Source organism: Miscanthus floridulus, chromosome 5 (genome assembly GCF_019320115.1).
Source record: "Miscanthus floridulus cultivar M001 chromosome 5, ASM1932011v1, whole genome shotgun sequence".
Lineage (NCBI taxonomy): Eukaryota > Viridiplantae > Streptophyta > Magnoliopsida > Poales > Poaceae > Miscanthus > Miscanthus floridulus.
The window spans coordinates 80,706,318-80,728,907 of NC_089584.1; the positions used below are offsets into that span (position 1 = coordinate 80,706,318).

Consider the following 22,590-nt stretch of genomic DNA (forward strand, 5'->3'; position numbering starts at 1 on the left):
CTCCTCAGCCTGCTGGTCCTCCTGAGTCTCCTGAGCTGGCTGAGGCTCTGCTGGTGGGGGCTGCTGCTGTGGCTCCTACTGAGACTCACCCTAACGCTGAGGCTCCTCAATAGCCAGATGATGTCCTGCCATCATGACAGTCCTAGGTGGACTACCATGAAGTCGCTCAATCTCCCTAAGTCTGCCCTGCGCGTCTGGTGCCAGATGATCTGCTATGACAACTCCACTGCGAGCACCACCTCTCTCGGCACGCTCTGCGGCCTCAGCGACTGCAGCTGCTCTCGCTGTCTCTGCATCAGGGTACTTCTGCTTCTTAGATGTGACCTGCTTAGTCGCCTTGCCTTTCGGTCCTACAGGCTGGCGAGGCGGGGGCCTCCGATCGTCATCTCCTGGACCACCACCAACATTCTTCGTACGAGCCATCTGATCTGACAAGAGGATGAACTGTCGCTGATGAAGATCAACTGTCAAACTAACACTCCCAAGGCTTGGCCTCGATCCGTACTCATGAGCTTGGCTCCGAGTTGACTGTCAACTGCCATAAGAACCTCAATGGCACCGACTCGCTACACGATGGAATAGATGGATATACAAAAAAATACAATATATCTAATAGATGCGAAAACCCTATGAAGCAAGCAATGTAGGTACAAAATTGAGGCGACGGGCTTTCTACCTGATGAACCGGCGATCCGAGAAAAGAAGAGACGTCACGCGGGGAACCTCAGAACCAGCTAGGGTTAGGGTCGGTGAAGCACTTCGATGAATTAGCGGCCCTGGATGATTTGAAATCAATGCTTGGAAATTGATCTAGGTCATAGCATTGAAAATTGAAAGGTTCAAGATAAAGCAGAGTGGATGCTATGGCCTTACCACCGAGGAGATAGAGCTAGGGCACGGCAAGTGCGGCTACGGTGGCGCTTGGAGCACGGGATAAGACGGTGACGTAGTGAGGCTGGCCCGAGTACGCTGGCATGGCAGATCGGCGCGGTGGAGGCGTGGGAACACGGTGAGGTCGAGCAGATGCGGCTGCAAGGACGAGCGCTCGGTCGCGGGAGGCACGCGGCTGCGGTGGCACAAGGTGCCTGGCATGGGCAGTCGTGGATGGTGGCGAGCGCGGGCAACACTCTGGTGACAAGGATGCTCAGCGACATGGAAGAGCTGCGGTGTTGTGGTGGCGCGCGGAGAAGATGCGGTGGTGATGGTGGCTAGGGCTAAGTCACGCGGCAAGATTGAATCAGGTTATATGAGGGTCCCCTCGTGACAGAAACAAAAACAGAGTTAAGAGACCTAATGCCGCACGAGATCCACTGACCAGATGCTCCGGTGGTAGCGACCGGACACTACCACCCAGCGTCCGGTCGATTCCAGAGAGGTCCAATTCCTCTAGAATCACGACTGGACACGTCCGGTGGTCCATGACCGGACGCAGGTAGGGTCTGGTCCGCACAGCCTGTTTCTTCTTCAAACGACCAGACGCAAGATCCCTTTCTGACCGGACACACAAACACAGCGTCCGGTCACTCCTTCAGCAGCAGTTCACCTCCTGTGAACTGACCAGACGCTGGACAACAGAGTCCGGTGCAGCGTCCGGTGGTCCTTTTCCAGCAAATCTTCAAAGTTCCTTCGCGCTACCTATTCCCAATCAAGTCCCAACTTGAATAAGATCCAAATAAACACCAATTGAGACTGATGTGAGTGACCTCTCTCAAACCCTCATATTTTTCAAAATATTTTGCCTTAGGCAATAATTCTTTTTAAGAAAATAGGCAATAAGAGGATAAATGGAACAAAACGACAAAAACAACATCTATGAATATGCAATACTTGTAAGTAAATCTAGTTGCTTGTCAAGTTTGATCCAAGGTTAAGCTTCTTCACACGCTTTTCGGTGGTTATCTTAACCATGTTAGACAAGCCCTATATGCATTGCAAAAAAAATTAAACATGTTGTATATTACAATGAATGCAAGGGACAACACAAGCTCAATTTTTAGTGAAGTTGCTAAAGTCAAGTACATTGAGCTCATTCCGCAATCTACAAAATGTAGCCTCATCTAGCAGTTTAGTGAAGATATCCGCTAATTGATCTTCGGTTCTTACACCTTCTAGTGATATATCATTTTTAGCAACATGATCTCTTAGAAAGTGATGGTGGATATCTATGTGCTTGGTGCGAGAGTGTTGAACCGGATTATTTGCAAGTTTTACCGCACTTTCATTATCGCACAAAAGAGGTACCTTTTCTAGAACTACACCATAGTCTAGCAAAGTTTGTTTCATGTATAAAATTTGTGCACAACAAGCACCCGCGGCAATGTATTCCGCTTCGGCAGTGGACAAAGCCACACTATTTTGTTTCTTGGAGGACCAAGACACAAGTGATCTACCAAGCAAATGGCACCCTCCGGATGTGCTCTTTCTATCCACTTTGCATCCAGCGTAATCCGAATCGGAATAGCCAACTAATTCAAATATAGCTTCTTTGGGATACCAAAGGCCAATGCTTGGTGTGTGCTTAAGATACCTAAGGATTCTTTTTACGGCAATTAAATGTGTTTCCTTAGGATTAGCTTGAAATCTAGCACACATACACACACTAAACATGATGTCGGTTCTAGATGCGGTTAAATATAACAAGCTACCAATCATAGAACGGTAGAGAGTTTGATCAACCGGGTTACCTCCCTCATCTAGGTCGAGATGTCCATTGGTAGGCATTGGTGTCTTGATTGGCTTACATTCATCCATCTTGAATCTCTTGAGAAGATCTTCTGTGTATTTCTCTTGAGAGATAAAGATGTCTTCTTTTATTTGCTTGACTTGAAAACCAAGAAAGAATGTAAGATCACCAATCATTGACATCTCGAACTCCTTTGACATCAATTCACCAAATTCTTTGCATGAGTCTTCATTTGATGATCCAAAGATGATATCATCAACATACACTTGACAAATGAAGATATGCCCATCAAGCTTCTTGGTGAATAGTGTGGTGTCGACTTTTCCAATGGTGAAGCCCTTCTCAATGAAGAAATCCTGAAGGTGCTCATACCAAGCTCTTAGGGCTTGCTTAAGCCCATATAGTGCCTTGGACAACCTAAAAACATGATTAGGATATCTAGGGTCTTCAAACCCGGGAGGTTGATCAACATAGACTAGTTCATTAATAAAACCATTTAAAAAAAACTTTTCACATCCATTTGATATAGTTTGATTTCATGATGTGATGCATATGCTAGAAGGATACGGATGACTTCTAATCTTGCAACCGGTGCAAAGGTCTCTCCAAAATCTAAACCTTCAACTTGAGAGAACCCCTTTGCAACTAGTCTTGCCTTGTTCCTCACAACAACACCTTGATCATCTTGCTTGTTGTGGAACACCCACTTTGTTCCAATGACTCTTGTGCCTTTTGGTCGCTCTTCAAGAGTCCAAACTTCATTGCGTGTGAAGTTGTTCAACTCTTCATGCATGGCATTGATCCAATCCGGATCTTTGAGAGCTTCTTCTACCTTGGTAGGCTCATAGCAAGAGACAAAAGAGTGATAAGCAATAAATGAAGCAAGTTTTTTAGATCGAGTCATTACACCCTTTGATGGACTCCCTATGATGAGATCTTGTGGATGATCTTGTAGGAGAGGTGTATTTCTTTTATTGACCACTTGAGGAGGAGATTGTGGAGCATCAACATCTTGTGCTTATACCACCATTTGCTCATGGAAGATATGAGTATCTTCATTTTCTACTCTCCCATCTTTTTCACCATCTTGTGGCACACTTGATGAAGAAGGTTGATCAATGACTTGTACATCATCTTTATCATCTTTTGGCTTGATGTCTCCCACCGAAATGTTCTTCATAGCCTCCCTCAATGGTTCATCACCTACATCATCAAAATTCTCATGTGCTCCTTGGGAGCTGTTAGATTCATCAAATTCTACATCATATATTTCTTCAACCAAGCCGGTGGCATGATTAAATACTCTATATGCTTTGGACTTTGATGAGTAACCAACAAGAAAACCAATATCACAACGTCTTTGGAACTTCTCTAGGTGTTGCCGCTTCTTGTAGATCTAGCATTTGCAACCAAACACCCTAAAGAAGGAGGCGTCCGGTTTCTTCCCATTGAGCAACTCATAAGGTGTCTTGCCAAGGAACTTTTGAAGGAATAGGCGGTTTGATGCAAAGCAAGCGGTGTTGATTGCTTCCGCCCATAGAGCTTCGGGGGTGTTGTACTCATCTAGCATTGTCCTTGCAAGAGTGATCAAAGTCCGGTTCTTCCTCTCAACTACACCATTTTGTTGAGGAGTATAAGTTGCGGAGACTTCATGCTTGATCCCAACTTCATCACAATAAGCTTCTATGTTTGTGTTGTCAAATTATTTTCTATTGTCACTTCTTATCTTCTTGAGCTTCACTTCAAATTCATTTTGAGCTCTCTTGGCAAACTTCTTGAAGCAAGATGCAACTACGGATTTGTCATGAAGGAAGAATACCCATGTATACCTTGAATAGTCATCAACAATCACAAGACAATAGAGATTCCCTCCCAAACTCTTGTATGTTATTGGTCCAAATAAATCCATGTGTAGGAGTTCTAGCACTCTTGTGGTTGACATGAAAGCTTTGGTTGGATGAGTATTTGCAACTTGCTTGCCGGCTTGACATGCACTACAAAGCTTGTCCTTTTCAAACTTCACATCCTTCAACCCTCTCACCAAATCATTCTTCATAAGCTTCTTGAGTGAACTCATACCAACATAAGCAAGTCTTCTATGCCATAGCCACCCAAGTGTTGTTTTGGTGAATAGGCAAGTCTTCAAATTTGCATCTTCGGAGGTAAAGTTCACTAGATATAAGTTATTGTATCTAAATCCATTGAATATCACTTGATTATCATCTACCTTGGATACAACAACCTCCTTCTTGATGAACAAGCATTGGAAGCCAAGATCACACAATTGTCCAACGGATAGCAAGTTGAAGCTCAATGAAGCAACATATAGCACATTGGAGATAGAATGATCATTTGATATTGCCACTTTGCCCAATCCTTTAACCTTGCCCTTTGAGTTATCTCCAAATGTTATTTTCTCTTGTCCATCTACCTCTTCATCTAGTGAGGTGAACATACGAGGATCACCGGTCATATGTTGAGTGCAACCACTATCAATAACCCAATGACTTCCACCGGTCTTGTAGTTCACCTTGCGTTCACCCTTGGCCATAAGGCATAGGTGTGTAGAGGATGATGGCGATGGTGACGGTGAAGATGAAAGATCAATAGCAATGGCGGCCACCTTCTCATTATCACTATCATCATCGGATGATCCACTTGACGAATCAATGTCCGTGAGCCAATCACCAACGATGTAGACCTTTCCACTCTTCTTCTTCTTGTGGAAGTCTCTCTTTTTGCCATCTCTCTTCTTGTATGGCATGTTCTTCTTCTTCTCATCTTCATCTTCATTGCTTGAGTCATCTTTCTTGCCCTTGTTCTTGTTCTTGAACTTGTCTTTCTTAGGCTTTGTGCATTGATGAGCGAGATGGCCAAGTTCGCCACAATTATAGCAATCCATCTCAGAGATAGGCTTTCTTCTTGAGCTTGTGAAGAACTTCTTCTTCTTGCCATCGAACTTGATGCCACTCTTGTTGAGCTTCTTTAGCATCTTGGCAGTCTTCTTCACCATGAGAGCAAGACTTTCATCATCAACTTCATCTTCACTTGAGCTTTCATATTCAAGTCTTGCATTGCCCTTCTCTTGGCTAGCTTTGAATGCTAAGTCTTTGTCTTTCTTCTTGTTAGAGGATGAGCTATCATGTGGTGTGATGTGCATGTACATCTCATGAGCATTGATCTTTCCCAAGATTTGTGTTGGTGTAGCGGTGGAAAGATCACCTTGGTGTAGCACAGTCGCAATATGCCCATATTTATCAATGGGGAGGACACTCAAGATCTTTCTCACAACGTCAGATGGTGACATTTGAGTAAGTCCAAGCCCATTGACTTCCTCTATAAGAACATTCAAATGTGAATACATCTCATTAGCACATTCTTTGGGAAGCATCTCAAATGAATTTAGCTTTTTAATCACAAGATGATAGCGTTCCTCACGCTCACTCTTGGTTTCCTCATGGAGCGCACAAATGTCCGACCATAGTGCATGGGCATCTTTGTGGTTCCTTACGTGGTTGAACACATCTTTGCAAAGGCCTCTAAAGATGGTGTTGCGAGCCTTTGCATTCTATTTTTCATAATTAACCTCATCGCCTTGTAGGTTAGTAGCATCCCGAGGTTTTGGGAAGCCTTGTGAGGCGGCTCTAAGAATACCAACGTCTAGAGCTTCTAAGTACGCCTCCATGCGGATTTTCCAATATGGAAAGTCATCTCCCTCAAAGATAGGAGGAGGTCCATCCCTGTGAGACATCTTGCTCTAAGCGGTTAAGCTTAAAAACGTGAGCACGAGTCTCTGATACCAATTGAAAGGATCAAGATGCCCAAGAGGGGGGGTGAATTGGGCTAATTCTAAATTTTCTTGCACTAATCAAATCCTACGGTTAGCCTAATTAACCCCTTGTGCCTAGAAAAATGTTTCTATTAATCTAACGCACAACGGACTTGCAACCTATGTTCCAAACTTACTCTAGCATGGCAATTCTATGAATGTAAAGACAAGTATTGAATTGCTCAAAGTAAATGCTCAAAGTAAATAGAGAGAGAGGAACGTGACGATGTTTTGCCGAGGTATCGGAGAGTCACCACTCCCCACTAGTCCTCGTTGGAGCACCCGCGCAAGGGTGTAGCTCCCCCTTGATCCGCGCAAGGATCAAGTGCTCTCTACGGGTTGATTCTTTGACACTCCATCGCGGCAAATCACCCAAAGCCGCTCACAACTTGAGTTGGGTCACCCACAAGCTCCGCCGGGTGATCACCAAGCTCCCAATCACCACCAAGCCATCTAGGTGATGGCGATCACCAAGAGTAACAACCACAAACTCTCACTTGACCACTCGAAGCCTAATGAGAAGATGGATGCACACTTGGCTACTCTAGATTCACTAATGAGGCTACTCTCTTGGATTCTCAAATCTCAATCATCTCACTAGGACCTTGCTCTTCTTGGCACTCACAAACGTGTTTCTCAGCTGTTGCAATGAGCAAAAGTGACTCCACACACGAGTGGAGCGTCTATTTATAAGGCAGCCTAAAAAACGAACCGTTATGAGCTTCTGCGGGGTGACCGGACGCTCCGGTCAGTTCAACCCGCATTCCAGTGATAATGTGTTGACCGGACGCGTCCGGTCGCATTAAACCCTCACTAGAACCTTACTATACTCGACCGGACGCTGAACCCCTAGGGTTCGGTCAGCACTAACCGGACACGTCCGGTTGCAGATTCCCTTCTCTGGAACCTTACTGGAGTCGACCGGACGTTGCCTCTCAGCGTCCGGTCACTTGACCTCTCCAGCGTCCGGTCGCACCGAACGCAGTCACTTGATCAAATGAACTGACCGGACCCTACGGCCAGCGTCCGGTCACACCGGAGCCAGCGTCCGGTCAGCATTTGACCCTCCATTCACTTCCAACTCTTGATCATATGTGAATGAAGTTTGCTCCAAAGGATCATAGGGCTGTTGTGGAGCTACCTAGTGCTAGTTTTAACAAGTGTGCACCACACCTAACTCACTAGACTCACCTAGGTCAAGCTACCCATCCATACCCCCCTTAATAGTATGGCCAAAGGAAAAACAAAGTCCTAAACTACTCTAAGTGTCACTCCAACTCCAATCGACACTTAGAACTAGTCATCCTTAACCTTGTCGTCCATCCTTTGAAAACCAAAATGATTTCCATCGTAGAGGCATGACAACCTTGATTGTCCAATTGAGCTCCATTACCATGACCTAACATAATTGCCTCTACAAAACACATGTTAGTCATAGTAATCTTGTATCGTCATTAATCACCGAAACCCAACTAGGGGCCTAGATGCTTTCAGAAATCAATTTGATTTCTACCATTTGCAATAGGTGGTGGATGTTTGAAGTATGATGCTTAACTCTGGAGACTCCATTTTTCTTGCAATGAGACTACTACACACATGATAAGCTTGAAAATGTGTTAGTCTCAAAGCATCCAACTTGTAGAGTAACCTCCCCCTATATTTGTGCACACAAGTGTGGAATACTTGTAGGAAACGTGCACATTGATTTTAGAATAAAAAATACCACTTGAAAGATGACATCATATGAATGTGAGAGTCATTTTCGAAGGTGATATCTGGGAGAGATTATCTACAATTTAGACTTTGGCACATATTAGATGAACAATTGTAAGACAAGCTATGTGTCATGCTCCTAAACAATTTTAAACCATGTAGGATTGCTCCAAGGAATAAGAATAAAACCGAGCAAGCCTATCATATGAAATACCTAGTGTATGCATGACTAAATATATAAGAATGCAAATGCAAACCTAGGTATGAGGAGTAACTAGATGCTAAAAGATTCCAATTGTTAGAAAATTTAAATCTAATACCAATTGAAGTAAATTGAATCTAGTTACCTAACATGGGAAGGGAAATTTGGGTTCATAGTATTCACTAACCCACTTGGCAATGATTTTGTCCATCATGATGCACCCCATGAAATGCATCCATACTTTTCCAAGTCTCTAAATTCCCCATGGTCCATTGGACTTCTCACTTCTCTTTCGGGATCCAAACCTTCTTTGTGCTCTTCATGTTGGAAATGATTTCCTTCGGCACCCAAAAGCGTTTGACCCCATTGTTGGATTGCTTGTACACCTTGATGACCACCACCTTGTCATTTTTCTTTTTCTTCAAGAGATAAGGTGTGGATGCCTTCTTGTCCACCTTGTTGGTGTAGGTGTTGGAGAGCTTGCTTGTTTGCTTCTTCTCTTTCTTCTTTGCTCCTCCCCCATTCTTCACCTTGCACTCATAGAACTTGTGACCTTCCTTGTGGCACACGTAGCAAACCACGGTTTGTTCTTCATCAAGCTTCTTCACTCTCTTGATGGTGTTATCTTGATGAAGTTGGGCTTGCTTTGCCTTGCCTTTCACTTGACTCAAGTTCTTAGTGAGGCGAGCTACTTCTTGCTTGAGTTGCTCATTCTCCTTTGCAACTTCTTGTGTGCATGTATCTACAACAACTTTCTCAACACAAACTTGGTTGCACAAATATGAGTCTAAAAATAAATCATTACAAGAAGTAGAGGCATCCTTTTAGACATGTTAATGATAGAATTTTTCTTTTTAGATGCCTTGGCGGGGGTTGTGCTAAAGGCTTCAAAATTAGCAACTTTATTAGTTAGCTCATCACAATGTTTGCACATGGTTTCCATTTTAGCAAGCAAACTTTTATAAGCATCTTGTGAGCTAGCTAATTTTTCTTTTAATTTTTCATTTTTCTTTACAAGTTGCTTATCATTGATTGTGCATGCATTTGTTGTTGCACTAGCCTCAAGTTGCTCAATTTTAGTAGATAGTTGAACATTAAGATTAGCAAAATTCTCATATTGTTCAAGCAAAGTTTTGTATGTTTCTTGTGAACTATCTAGCTTTTCTTTTATTTTCCCGAGCTTCTTTTGTTGACTAGTGCAAACTTTAGCATAATTAAGGTTTTGTTGCACAATTTCTTTATAAGAAGGCATTTTATCATCACTATCACTCTCACTAGAGGATGAGCTTTCGTTGCCTCGTGCCATAAGGCACACACAAGAAGAGCTTGATGGTGAGTGTTTGTGCCCTCGCCTCTTGTGATGATGTTCTTCTTCACTTGAAGAATCATCCCATGATCTTATTGATGTGAGGGCTTGGTTCTTGCACGCCTTCTTCTTTGTCTTGGGTGTGGGCTTGTTTGGACAAACTTCAACAAACTGCCCCAACTCGTCGCATCCATAGCATCATCTCTTTCTTTGCTCATTTCTTTGATTGGTGAAAATGAGATCTTGGATTTGGATGGGCACACCCTTGACATTAAGCTTTTGGATCATCTTCTCTACCTTGTTGATTAGTTTGATTGATTCTTCATTAAGGTCGGAGGTGGAGGAGGAAGATTGATCATCATCACTTGAATCTTCATCATCATCCTCGTCTTCTTCTTCTTCTTCTTCACTTGAGGAGCTTGAGCTTGAGCTTGTCTCAACTTGCTTGCTCTTCATCTTCTTCTTACCACATGCAAGAGCTTTGCCTTTGCTTGATGAAGAGGCTTCTTCTTGACCCATCTTCCGTGACATTTCAAATGCCACTATCTTACCAATGACTATGGCCGGGGTCATGGTGCTCAAGTCCTCCATGTTGTGAAGGATGGTGATGATGCTTGCATATTTATTTTATGGTAGCAAAGAGATAATCTTCCTCACGATATCCGCATCATCTAGCTTTGTTAATCCTATAGAATAGAGCTCATTGATAATTAGATTCAAACGAGAATACATATCACGAACAAGCTCATCATCATTCATTTCGAAGGAATCATAATTTTGTTTAGCTAGACAATATTTTTGCTCACGGACATTACTTATGCCATCATGGAACTCTTGGAGTTTTAACCATATTTCATTTGCCGTATTTAAGGTGAATACTTGGTTAAACACATCCATGCTAAAAGATTCAAACAAGCAAATTTTTGCTCTAGCATTGAAATGAATTTCTTTTTCATCACTCTTCGTGGGTTTATCGGGATTCTTAATAGGTTTTATCCTATCATGAGTGACTCTCCAAACTCCCAAGTCAACCGCCTCAAGGTAGCAAGCCATTCTAGCTCTATAATAGGGGAAGTTAGTGCCGTCAAAGTGTGGAGGCATAGAGGTATCCATCCCAACCACTCTAAATAGCGTCGGCTCAACGGCGGTTAAGCCAAAGGTCCAAATTGAGTCAACCCACTCCGATACCAATTGAAGGGAATCGTGACGCCTAAGAGGGGGGTTGAATTAGACAACTTAAAATTCTAACTCTAAACTATGGCCTCTTTTTCTAACCTTAGCAAAACCTATGCAAAAGACAAACTATCTAAATGTGCAACTACGGTTTTGCTAATGTGTTGCTATCTCTACCGCAAAAGGAGTAATGCAATCAATGTAAATGCGGAAGCTAATGAGCAAGGTAGAGATTTGCAAACTCCTGTCGATGACTCTGGTATTTTTATCGAGGTATCGAGAAGCGCGCAAGCTTTCCTCTAGTCCTCGTTGGAGCCCCTCGTAAGGAATCCCTCGCAAGGGCTAAGCTCCCGGTCGGGTAACTCCGTGGATAGCCTCGGGCCTTCCACACGCACAAGTGGGTCTCCGACGTGTCTTCCGGCAAGCCTCTCCCGGATGCTCCCCGCCATCTTTACTATTAAGCTTTCAGCCGAAACGCCGCAGGCCTTGTTCCCTCCGGTACACGGTGATGGCCACACCACAAACGCGGTTGGTGTGATCTCGCTAGACTACAAGCCCCTTCGATGTGCAACAATGGTGCGCGCAAGCACCGAGTGGTAAGAGGTATGCAAACCTCACTAAACACTAGGCCTAAACCTAGAGCAAGCGCATAAGCGGTGGTCTAATCAACCTAAGCACTTCGCAAAGCACCTACGCTAATCACCTAATAAAACACTAAGCACTATGCAAGTGGAGATCACTAAAAGGCGCGCGGCGGTGTCGACAGCGGTGGAGTAACCCTAGTGAGTTCTTCCCCTTTTCGTCCTTTCCCCTTCTAGGGTTAGGGTTAGGTTAGACTGTTTCTCCTCACGCCCGCGGCGGCTCGGGGTGACTTCCCGAGTGGCGTCTAGGTGACGGGCGGCGGTGGTGATGGTGGGGAAAGAACCCAGGTAGGTCTCTTCCTCCTCTCCGTTCTATGATCTAGGGTTAGGGTTTGGCAAACTTAAAATATTTCATCTCCTTCTAATTTCTTTTCACTTTTCCACCCCAATCTAGATCTACACACTAGAAACCTGGCTCTAATACCATTGATAGAACTGATAGAACCTCTGGTTGTAAATCTAACGGGTAAAACTTAACTTAGATAGGGAACTAGATGAAGTACCTCACCAAAACCAGTCGCGGCGGTGTCACCGCCAACAAGGTGGCCGCGACGTGTCGGTGATAAGGTCAGCGACGGGGTAGCGCTCCAGTGGTGTCCTGGCGGCGGTGTGGACGTCCGACACTGTGCAGAGGCGGTGGTGAAGGCAGTGGTGCTTCCCGTCGCTCACAACACGCCCTTCTAGATCGGACTAGGGCTAGAAACATCGGTGGGGCGCTGGCGGCTGCGGTGAACCTCGTACCTTGCTCCCCGGCCTCAACCTTCCTATTTATAGCGCTGCGCGACGGAGGTCCATCAACTAGGAGAAGAGCTAGGCGTGCCTTGATTATTGCTTGCAGGTTGAGAAAACTACTCTGTGTATGACCTTGTACTCACTCATCAACAAGACAAAAATCCAGAGCCAAGCACATTGATCGCCGACAAGAAGGGTCGGAGATCGTCGTGACTTGCACTCAACAGCAAGCTAAGCCAGGAGTAGGGATGAAAACGGATCGGATACGGACATATATCATCGATATTACATTTGTTTTTATATTTCTGTCCGGATTCGGATTCGAATACGGATAATGTCAACTATGTCGGATATGATACGATTGGACATCGACATCATAAATATGCGATTTGAGTATTCGGATACGGATACGGTATCGGATGTTGAATATCCGGACTCGAATTCGGTTTCGAATACGGAATAATCTCAACACCTCTAAACGAATTCGGTTTCGAATACGATCGGAAAATATCCGTACCGTTTTCATCCCTAGCCAGGAGTAGCATCGGTCGCTGGATCTATCTGCACACCAAGGCCCCTCAGCACTCCGCCCCTCCGGTTCTGGGTCTCAGACTCTCAGCCTTCGGGAACGCGCTCAGGCTATCCCCAATTCCATCGACCGGGTTCGCATGCGCATCCTTGAGTAGCCGCTGGTCGACATGCCATCGATAGATCTCAGCTGGCATCATTACCAGTCCTGGGGGTCCTAGGTATATTTCCCCACACCTCGCTTTCGCGTCCGAAAGCTGATGCCGGCCGGGGGCCTCTGTGGCGACGGAGAGAGAGAGAGAGACTCTACGGCGACGAACTAGCTGCCGCTGCATCGCATGAGCGACGACATGCGACGACGACGACACGGGTCACCGCTGCATCGCATGAGCGACGACGACGACGACACGGGTCACCGCTGCATCGCATGAGCGACGACGACGACGACACGGGTCACCGCTGCATCGCATCTTATATTAATTAGCAAGCACGCTAGCTGCCGCTGCCGCTGCCTGCCCCATAAAACAAGTGATGGTTCCATGTGCGATCGCCTGCTCTGTGTCGCGGATCCATCGAGCCGCGCCGCGCGGATGCATGCACGCACCACGCGCGCAGTGGCCTAGTCAGTGCCGCGCCGCTGCAATGCGCGCAGGTGCAGCGCCCTGTGCCACTGCCATTAGTTATGGGTGTGGAGCCAGGCACGGGGCGGGGGCCGGCCGGATCTTATCTTTGGAGCTGGCCCATGTGACCTAGCTTGCTCTAGTTTATCTGATGCATCGGAAGCAGGCAGCAGGGGACCTGCAGGCGCCATCATGTAGCTGATGCTACATTTCTTGAGCTGACGCGAACATGACCGCGGTTACGTGATAGCACATGCAGAAACGTTCGGTGTCCACGCGTCCTGAATCCTGATCCGAGTGTCCACGTGCTTGCACTGGTCCTTCTCTAATCTCTACCACAACGCCGCAGCCCATGGACCGTTGACGGCACAGGATTTCATTTCTCATAATATAGTAGTACTCCGTAAGTTATATATGGGCGCGCGTTGGGCTTGTTCAGAAATGAAGGCGCGGGTGCTCCGCTTCACCGACCGAGCTCCGATCCGCCGGCCGGCGTCAAAACAGCACCAGAACCGGTGGTCCGGACCGGCGTGAAAAAACCCAGCGGTCCCGTTAGTTTCGCCGAAAAAACAAATGAAACACTGTTTTGATTGATTTGTTGTAATTTGTTGCGAAAGAAAAATACTGTTCGGAGCGAACAGGGCCAGCATTGGAATCTGTGCGCGCCGCCTTATCGCGTGCACGGCGAGTTCTCGCCATCATGCTCATGTCATGCATGGCCGCCTGTAGCTTTTGTTTCATTCGTGGTGAAAACCTATCGCTTGTTTCATTCGACGGGGCCAAAAGACAAGCACAAGGTGCGGATCATGGGTGCAAGAACAAAAGCGTTTCGGGATAACTTCTGAGACGTACAGTACGGGCGCAGACAAAGCTACGATTCAGAGGTCAGGTGAGAGCAGACAGCAGAGGCCGCACATCCACCATACATACTGTACCCATCATCAACTGCACTTCCCCCGTTCGTTTCTGTGCTAGCTATAGCTGCTTTGGGTTGGGTTTGCATCTGGCTGAAGCCTTTTTGGATGGACACGGCCCCGGCGCCCCGCGATCTGTCAGCCCGTTCGCTCGGTACTATTGGGATTATAAGCCATGATTTATCAATCAACCAATAATATTTTTTTCTCACATCAAATCAGTCAATGATACTTTTAACCATAACTTAGTCAAACAAGTTCAAGGCCTTGTTTAGATTGCAAGTTTTTTCACTCTCTCTCCGTCACATCAAATCTTTTGATACATGCATGGAGTATTAAATGTAGATAAAAAAAATAACTAATTACACAGTTTGATTGTAAATTACGAGACGAATCTTTTGAGCCTAGTTAGGCCATGATTGGACAATAATTGTCAAATACAAACGAAAATGCTACAGTGCCAAATACTAATTCCTAACCCCAATCTAAACCAGGCCCAAATGTTCTTAGCACTTAGCAGCAACAGGTTCCGGACTCGATCCAAGTTTTGTCAGTCTAGTACTACTACTACACTGGAGCAGCTCTAGGTTCGTCTTAACTTGAGGCCCCCGGCCCACCGTGAAAACGAGGTGTCGTGTCATGCATGCAGATAGGCTGGTCCCTGTTACCATTTGCAGGTTCGTGCGAACTATGCACATGGTCACATGGACAAGTTGACCATGACCTATCGCAGCACGTACAAGGTCGGTATGGTACGATGCGGTATCTCTGTTACGTACACAAAGGCAATGCAAATTGCAAAAGCCTTAGCTTGACATGGTCCTTTTTCTTTCTTGTTCTGTGTCCCCTACATGTGTGCACCGCCGCCTGCTCTTTGCACGGGAAGCATGCATACTCCAGGTTTAATCAAGACGTCGCCGTTTGAGTCATTGTTTGGTACTGGTAGAACTGAAGCAGCATCAGGGGTATAACGACTGTCGTATTAATTAATTAACTAGAGTGTTACCAAGCTACTCCCTCTGCGTGTAGCCTAGCGAGGACCTGGCTGCAGTTGGGGGTGTCGTCCGGCGGTTCCGGGGCCCCTCAAGTTAAGACGAACCTAGAGCAGCTTGTCCCGGCGCTGGCCTCCTCTCCTTCCTTGGAGACGTCGGTTCCGCTGCCAGACAGGGCCCCGGGCCCGCAAGCGACACGGCCATGTGAGCCCCTGCCTGCGCTGTGCGCTAGCGATGCGGCGGTGTGAGGGCGACGCGCAGCGACCGACACACGAGCGCGCGCGCCGCGCAAGCCCCAGGGCGGGCGGTCCGAGTCCGACCGACAGATCGATCGATCTGCCGTCGCCGTCGTGGCGCAGCCGCGAGCACTCCCGCCCGCTCGTCCGTCCGGTCCGCCATATGTGCAAGAACAACCCCCGGGGCCCCAGCCAGCTGTCTGCCTGCCTACCTGATCGACTTCGGCCGGTATTAAATCGGCTTTCTGCTGATTTGTACGGCTGGTTTACTATAAGAGAAACATTATTCCACGACTGATTTGTACTGATTACAGCTGACTGAATAGCACACGCGAACGAGGCTGATCCACTCGCCGCCGCTTGCCTTTCGATGATCTGCTTCCGGTCTGGAGATATGATCGGAATGCGCCGACGACGGGATAGGATAGGAGCCGCAGGCGCGGATCTCACCGCCGTCGCGCCCGGCCACCAGCGCCAGCGCGTGTATGTGCGTCGAGAGTGATCATCACTCATGATGTCGTTCCAGCTGTTGTGTTGTGCGGACGGATGCGCGTCGTACGTGTAACGTGTGGTTTTGTGTACGAGTGCTGTCGCTCGAGCCTGCAGTGCAGGGACCGTGTCCCCTGTCTCCCTCTCCGGCTCTCCGCCCGCCTGGACCGCGCAAACCGTGCTCGAGTAGTATTTCAAATGCAAATGCCAAGGCCATGGGCACCAATCACACCAGCTTGATCGCCCCAGGACCGTAGCGGAAAGCAGGGAACAGCGGAAGGAAGACTGAAGAAGGGCCATCTCCCATCGGGCATCGGCCATGGCCCATGGGCCACGGTGGTGGAGTAAATGCTGACCGGTCCAGAGTCCAAGCGGGAGAGGAACACGAGGACTGTTGGAACATATACTGTACGGAGTAGAAGCGATCCGGGCCTACTACTAGTCCGCTTCAAACGGATGTCGTCTGTCGTCCTGAAAACAAAAGAGTCCAGAAATGGCTGGATTGGAGCCAAGCTGCATCGGCCAACGGCACATACCGCATGCTGCACGTACTCTGTTGTTCTGAACTTTGCAGTTACTTTCCAAGTTTGTACGCGTACATAGTATGCCAAGAAAATTGATGACAAATTTCTACGGCACTTTCAAACTACTGATGGGCAAAAATTGGCCAAAGCTTAAACGGGATTTTCTCGGAGAATTGCAGCGGAGATTAGCGGCCTGGGCCTGGCGTGGCAAGCGGCGACAGTCCAAACCCACGAGAACACTGAACACTAGGGGCCATCCGCGCCGTCCGTTGCAGATCTAATGTCAGCTATTGACGACCATGGTCACTCGCCCAGTCACCGACGCTGGCTCTGCTCACGCCTCACGCGCACCTACCCCCTCGCCTCGCGCAATCCGATTCCGAGCGGAGCAATCCCCCGATTCCCCCGCACAGGTTAGGCCCAAGCTTCCTCCTCAGCCGGCGGCGGCACTCGGCAGCTGCTGGAGATGGCCTTGGTGGGGGCGGGGGCGCTGCTGCTCCCCTTCCTCGCCGTCGCGACCTGCCTCGACGTTCCTTCCCGCGGTAATGCACTACGCAGTGATAACTCGCTTGTCCGAAACAAACAACTTATTGCCACATTCCGGTGGAGCGTGCTAGGGTTACTATTACTTGTCTAATTAGGCCACCGCCGACCTCTGCCATGGCGCTGTACTCCGGCTTTGGTCAGTTAAGAGTAGGTCAGCTGTTTAAATTATGTGGTATTTAGAGTAGCCGAACTGCATAAATTATGTGACATGAAGCAGTAACACCACCCATGTCCATGTGACGGTTACTCCCTTCATCGGCATTGATATGTGGCCCTGAAGCACCAGCAGGCAGCAGGGCACAGTTTGTAGTGAAAAGGTGCAGATAGGGGCATAGGGCAAAAGTTTGTGATTGGGTTCAACTCATGCGTGTCAAAGACCAGCCTGATAAAATCGCTGCAGCTGAATGCTAAAGGACTTGAATGGTTACTGCTGTGTGCTAGATCTCCGATTGGCAATGGCAGTGCTGAGGGTTCTGTGTGAAGTCACTAGATTCAGGGACGAAATAGAGGCCATAGCTAATTCCTATGAGATATTTGGTACCGACTAGGCAACTTCATCAACCATAAGGCCCTGACTACTTTGGACTAAATTGAATGGAAACCATACACTTAGCTGGTTAATAGCAGCAAACTAGTCAAATGCATGTTCTCATTTGATATGCCTATTAAATTTTATGGCATGGATTACTAGTTAATGGTACAAAAGCACATGAAGTTTTACCATACTACCTTTGGCTCACGGTGAAGTTGGCAATAAATCATATTCTCATTTCACTAAAGCATCACATTCAAATTGCAGGGTGCTATTGGACTGGGTGCCAAAGCAAATGGTTTGGAGTATGCTCTGCTCGCCACTTCTTGGATTCTCAGTCAGATGATTGTGATGGTCTATGTGTGGAGTCAAAAAGCCATCCATGCCTTCCACTCCACACGCATTTCTATTGTTGCAAACCAGGTCTATACATTGGTTTACTGCACTCAGACAACGAAAATGACTATTATTGCAAACCAGGTCTATACATTGGTTTTAACAGACAACGGAAATGACTATAGCAGTCTGCTAGTTTGCTTGAATCATGTATGGACATGGAACTTAAGCCCCCTTTGGCACGGTTCATCCAAAACGGCTTCACCGGTGAAGCCAAAGCCGGTGAAGTCAGAAAAACTGGCTTTTTCCGGCTTCTAGTTCATTTTAACCCCGGCTTACAAAACGGCTTTACGCTACAGTGCCTCGATTTGCGCAAAATAGAGGAAGCCGAAGCCGGCATAAGCCGTGCCAAAGAGGCCCTTAATACTAATGCCTACTCCTTAGTATAAGTAGTTTCAGAGTACACATTCTTTTAAATTGTCACTGTACCATTTGAATAAATTACACTAGAATTCTGATACAGATTTTTGATTGTGCATTCTGAAGGACAGGAATCCCAAAGGTAACAAACAAGTGTGGACACTGCAAGAGCAAGCTGGATTTTGGCAAAGAGTTTATATGCTGCTCAGATTGCTTTGATCCAACCATTATGGACAAGAATAGCAAACTGGGTTACTGCAAAAGTGGTGCAGACTTAACAATACAATTAAAACCACAAGGTGTATTTTCACCACTAAGTCATACAAGACAATGCTCAATTGCAGTTTGACAGCTTTTACTGCATGCACATGTATTTTTAATCATTTACTAACTAAAGAGATATCTGGTTCTATAACATTAATAAGGCTATTACTAGTTAAGATGGAAGGGGGAAAACAAAAGGCTTCTGTAAGGGAATAAAATCCTCCTGCTTGCTTTAATTGATGCCTGGAATATTCAGCATACCTTAAGTCATCTGTTGACAAATAATCCTGCAAAAGGTTCATGTATTATCATACATTCATAAATAATATTAGTTCAAAATACAAGGTGGGTTTTTATCATTCTTGTGTAAACACTAAACTGACTATACTGTCCAATATCTTTAGTATGTAAGACAAAATTGTTCTACTTCTTGTATTGCAAGATTTTGAAAATACTCGTACAAAACAGGATGACTCTTAAGAACAGGAAATGTTTGTAACTGTGTTAAACAGAGCTTATGCCTTAATTTGTCTGATGTATTCTAAAATTTGCCTCAGCTGGTGTAATACTTATATTTATTTTCAAAGGTCGTTCAAGTGTTTGTAGCACAATTCACTGTTTCAGCATTTAGTTTTCACATTGTCTTTACAGTAGTTTCATGCTCATATTGCTATCCAAGGTCCTATTCCCCTTCATTCCTTTATTAATCTTTCTATTACATATTCCTCGTCCTGAATATGTGTTATATGTAGAAACTTTTCACTGGGTTGCTGGCCCATGGATGACGTGCTCCTCTCCATGTGATGGTGGTATTCGATATCGTGATGTTGCTTGTTATGGAAATCTGGATGATAACACAATCAAACACTACCCTGTGGATGATGCTAGCTGTTCAGCACATGAAATGGTACTTTGAACTATTCAATTTGATTTGTTTGTACCTTAACGGAAACCTGTCTATTGCATACTTTCTTTCACTCATAAAGCGTATTCATTATTTAGTTTATTACAGTCACTTCCTATGTCTATTGATATCAAAACAACCAAAAAATATTGTTTGCTATAAGGTTCGGTCTGGTTACTGAAAAATCACCCATGTTGGAGCAGGCACGGAAATAGTACTGCAACAATGATTATGTCAGATTAGTTAGATTGATACAAATTATGGTAAGCGTAAATCATAGCAATCTGCAAAAAAAACATGCTATTTTTTTCATCATCACATGAATATACTTACATTTGTCGAATAAACAACTGTTCCAAATGCTTGTTCAGTGTTAACTAAAACTTATATATATCTTTTGTATTGAGATCAGCTATCTGAAATCCTCAAATATTTGACGTATAACTGACCTTCTAAGCTTCAGAAGCAGAATATGATGTACATAATTATCTCTTTGTTACATGCTGTGTTAAGCATATTAAGTATGAAGAACATGAACTCTAGAGTCTAGAGATAATTCGAGAAAAATGAATCTCTAGAGATATCATATTTGGTTCTCTAATGTATCAGTAAATTTGGCTTCTCATTGTTGAATGCTTTTTATTTTGACTGACAGCCTGCAAGACAAGAGGCATGTAATCAGCAGAGCTGTAGTGATCCTGAGATGACACAGTCAGTGAATCCCAAGAAAAGTGGAATGTCTGGTTGGTTGGTAGCATTGGTTGTTATCCTAGGTCTCAGTGTAGCTGCCGGCATTGCATTTACGAGATACACTTACTACGTGAGGTATGCATAAATCTTTCCATAGGATTACATTGTTCGCTATTCTCTGTTATCGTGGATTTTTGGTGTTTTTTATGACCGTCTTGCTAGAATTCTCGATCCTCAGAGATTATTTGCATGCACTCTATATATATTCCATAGTAAATGCACAAATGTTAGATAGCAGTTGCACGATTTTTCGGTTTGGATTTCCAACATGGAATTAAATGGTGAACTATATGTAGTTTTGATTGCATTATCAAACATTTTTGTTCTTTTGGGAAGTCAAGATTAATTGTTGGTGCAATCTGGTCTACAGTTCCTGAAAGAAAAATTTCTGCATATTTCCAAAGAACATGCTAATGTACATGTTAATATATATGGAATCACTGGTGTGGGTGGGTCTAGTGTTATTCGGGTTCTAAACTCTTTTTATTCTTCTTAATATAATGGTACGCAACTCTCTTACACATTAAGGAAGAAATATGAAGCCATTGATTGGCAGGCACTACTTTGGTTACTTGGTAACCTTGCGAGAGCTTATGCTCTTGCATTGGTAGGATGGTTGCTTTTTGTTGATATTGGCAAATCGTGATACATGCTTTCACGTTTCAACTCATGTCCCAACTCTTTCCCTTCATCCTTTTGTTGGTATTGACAGGAGAACCTCTGGGACGAGTGGTTTTGTGTATGTCATGATGGAAGCTTATTCGTGAGGATTGAGAGGAACGTTTTCCTGTAAGCCTGTGAGCAGACAAGACTAGAAAATCACTGGAGTTGGAGACAACCAGTTTGTTCATTCTTTGGTGTGCTATTTTTGTCGTCAGAAATGGTTGTCGTCTCTTTCTGCTGATTCATGTGCCGCCGAGGGACTATCCCGGGTGTAGCCTGGGAGTCATAGCACACATCTGTCTTGCCAAGGCTGTGAATCTGTCAGGAAGGATGTGTTGATTGACTGACCTAACTGTGGCGTGCTAATGTGTTATGAATTCTAGCATCCTGTTACATACGCATGCCAAAACTAGCGACTATGAGCGAATGCTTATATAGTACAAAAAAGAGGTGTTTTGTGGCACTCAATGGCATGGCAAACTAATTTTCAGGTTCACGTACAATATTTTCTGCAATTTTCTCAGAAGGCACTACTCAGGTTTTAGTAGTTCTTCAATGTGCAAGCGAACCGACGTCCAAATTATCTAGTCATTATCTGCTTGTAAATAAACATATAAAGGCTCCTTTGGATACCCCAATACTGTCGGTATACTCGCCTCATCCACGGTGGCGCGAGGCCCGTGGGAGCGGGGGAAATTTAAAAAATTGGCATCCTGCCACCTTTATTTTAATAATTATAAATTTGCCACATAAACAGTAAACGGTGCTATATATTTGTCACTTTGGACGTGGCGTGCCAGCGTGTGCATGTCATGGGAAATTGTAACATCCCAAAATTTTAAATTCTTAAAATCACTCGCTCAAAAATATTTTCAAAATCTAATTTTAAAAACTATAAATCAGTTGAGCTCTATTATCTCTTTTCAACTCAGTATCCACTTCATATATCTCCCGAACTTATGTCTCGCATCCCGTAGCGCCAACGTCATCCGCCCGTCCCCACCTCGCTCTCCCTCGCTCTGCCCGCCCTTGCCCGACAACGGCGCATACGCCGACCCCACCACCACCACCGCCGCGGCATCGTCCGTGCCTGGACCCCCCTCGCCGACTGCAGTGCTCGCGCACCACCGCGACGTGTTGGCCCCACCACCTCGCCTCGCCGTTTGTGCTGTGGGACCCATCCTTCACCCCCTCTTCCTCTCCCTCCTGATTGAATCAATAGCAGCACCAGCACAATAGTACACTATTGCATAGCGATGGTGTGTACATTAACCATACACGTAGTCATTAGATGCACAGCTAAATGACCAGGCACATCACCAACAGAGCAAGTAGCAGCAAGCACGCGCTCAGGCAGCAGTAGCATGCCCATCGTGCGAATTCATTGCACTGGGCAAGCACATACATAAGCAACGCAACCGAGCTCACCATCGCGCCCAGCTTCACCTCCCCCGCTACACACCGCACCACTGCCTGCTCGCATCGTCCCGTCGCCTGTGCTGCACCGCCTCTGCTCGCCTCGTCCTGTCGCCTTGTGCTACGGCAGAGACAAGCAGCTGCAAGTAGACGCTCGCTAGCTGCCGCTCGGAGCAC

The 22,590-nt window shown here is 45.7% G+C and overlaps 1 protein-coding gene across 1 annotated transcript; it reads left to right on the plus strand.

Annotated features, from left to right (window-relative positions):
• The first annotated feature begins 16,907 nt into the window (after positions 1 to 16,907).
• Positions 16,908 to 21,390, plus strand: LOC136452441 (uncharacterized). The gene is made up of 6 exons (XM_066453056.1): positions 16,908 to 17,124; positions 17,928 to 18,083; positions 18,548 to 18,715; positions 19,433 to 19,587; positions 20,240 to 20,409; positions 21,047 to 21,390. Exons 1-6 carry the CDS (start codon positions 17,049 to 17,051, stop codon positions 21,099 to 21,101), a joined length of 780 nt encoding a protein of 259 aa, XP_066309153.1. The 5' UTR covers positions 16,908 to 17,048; the 3' UTR covers positions 21,102 to 21,390.
• Positions 21,391 to 22,590: the final 1,200 nt, after the last annotated feature.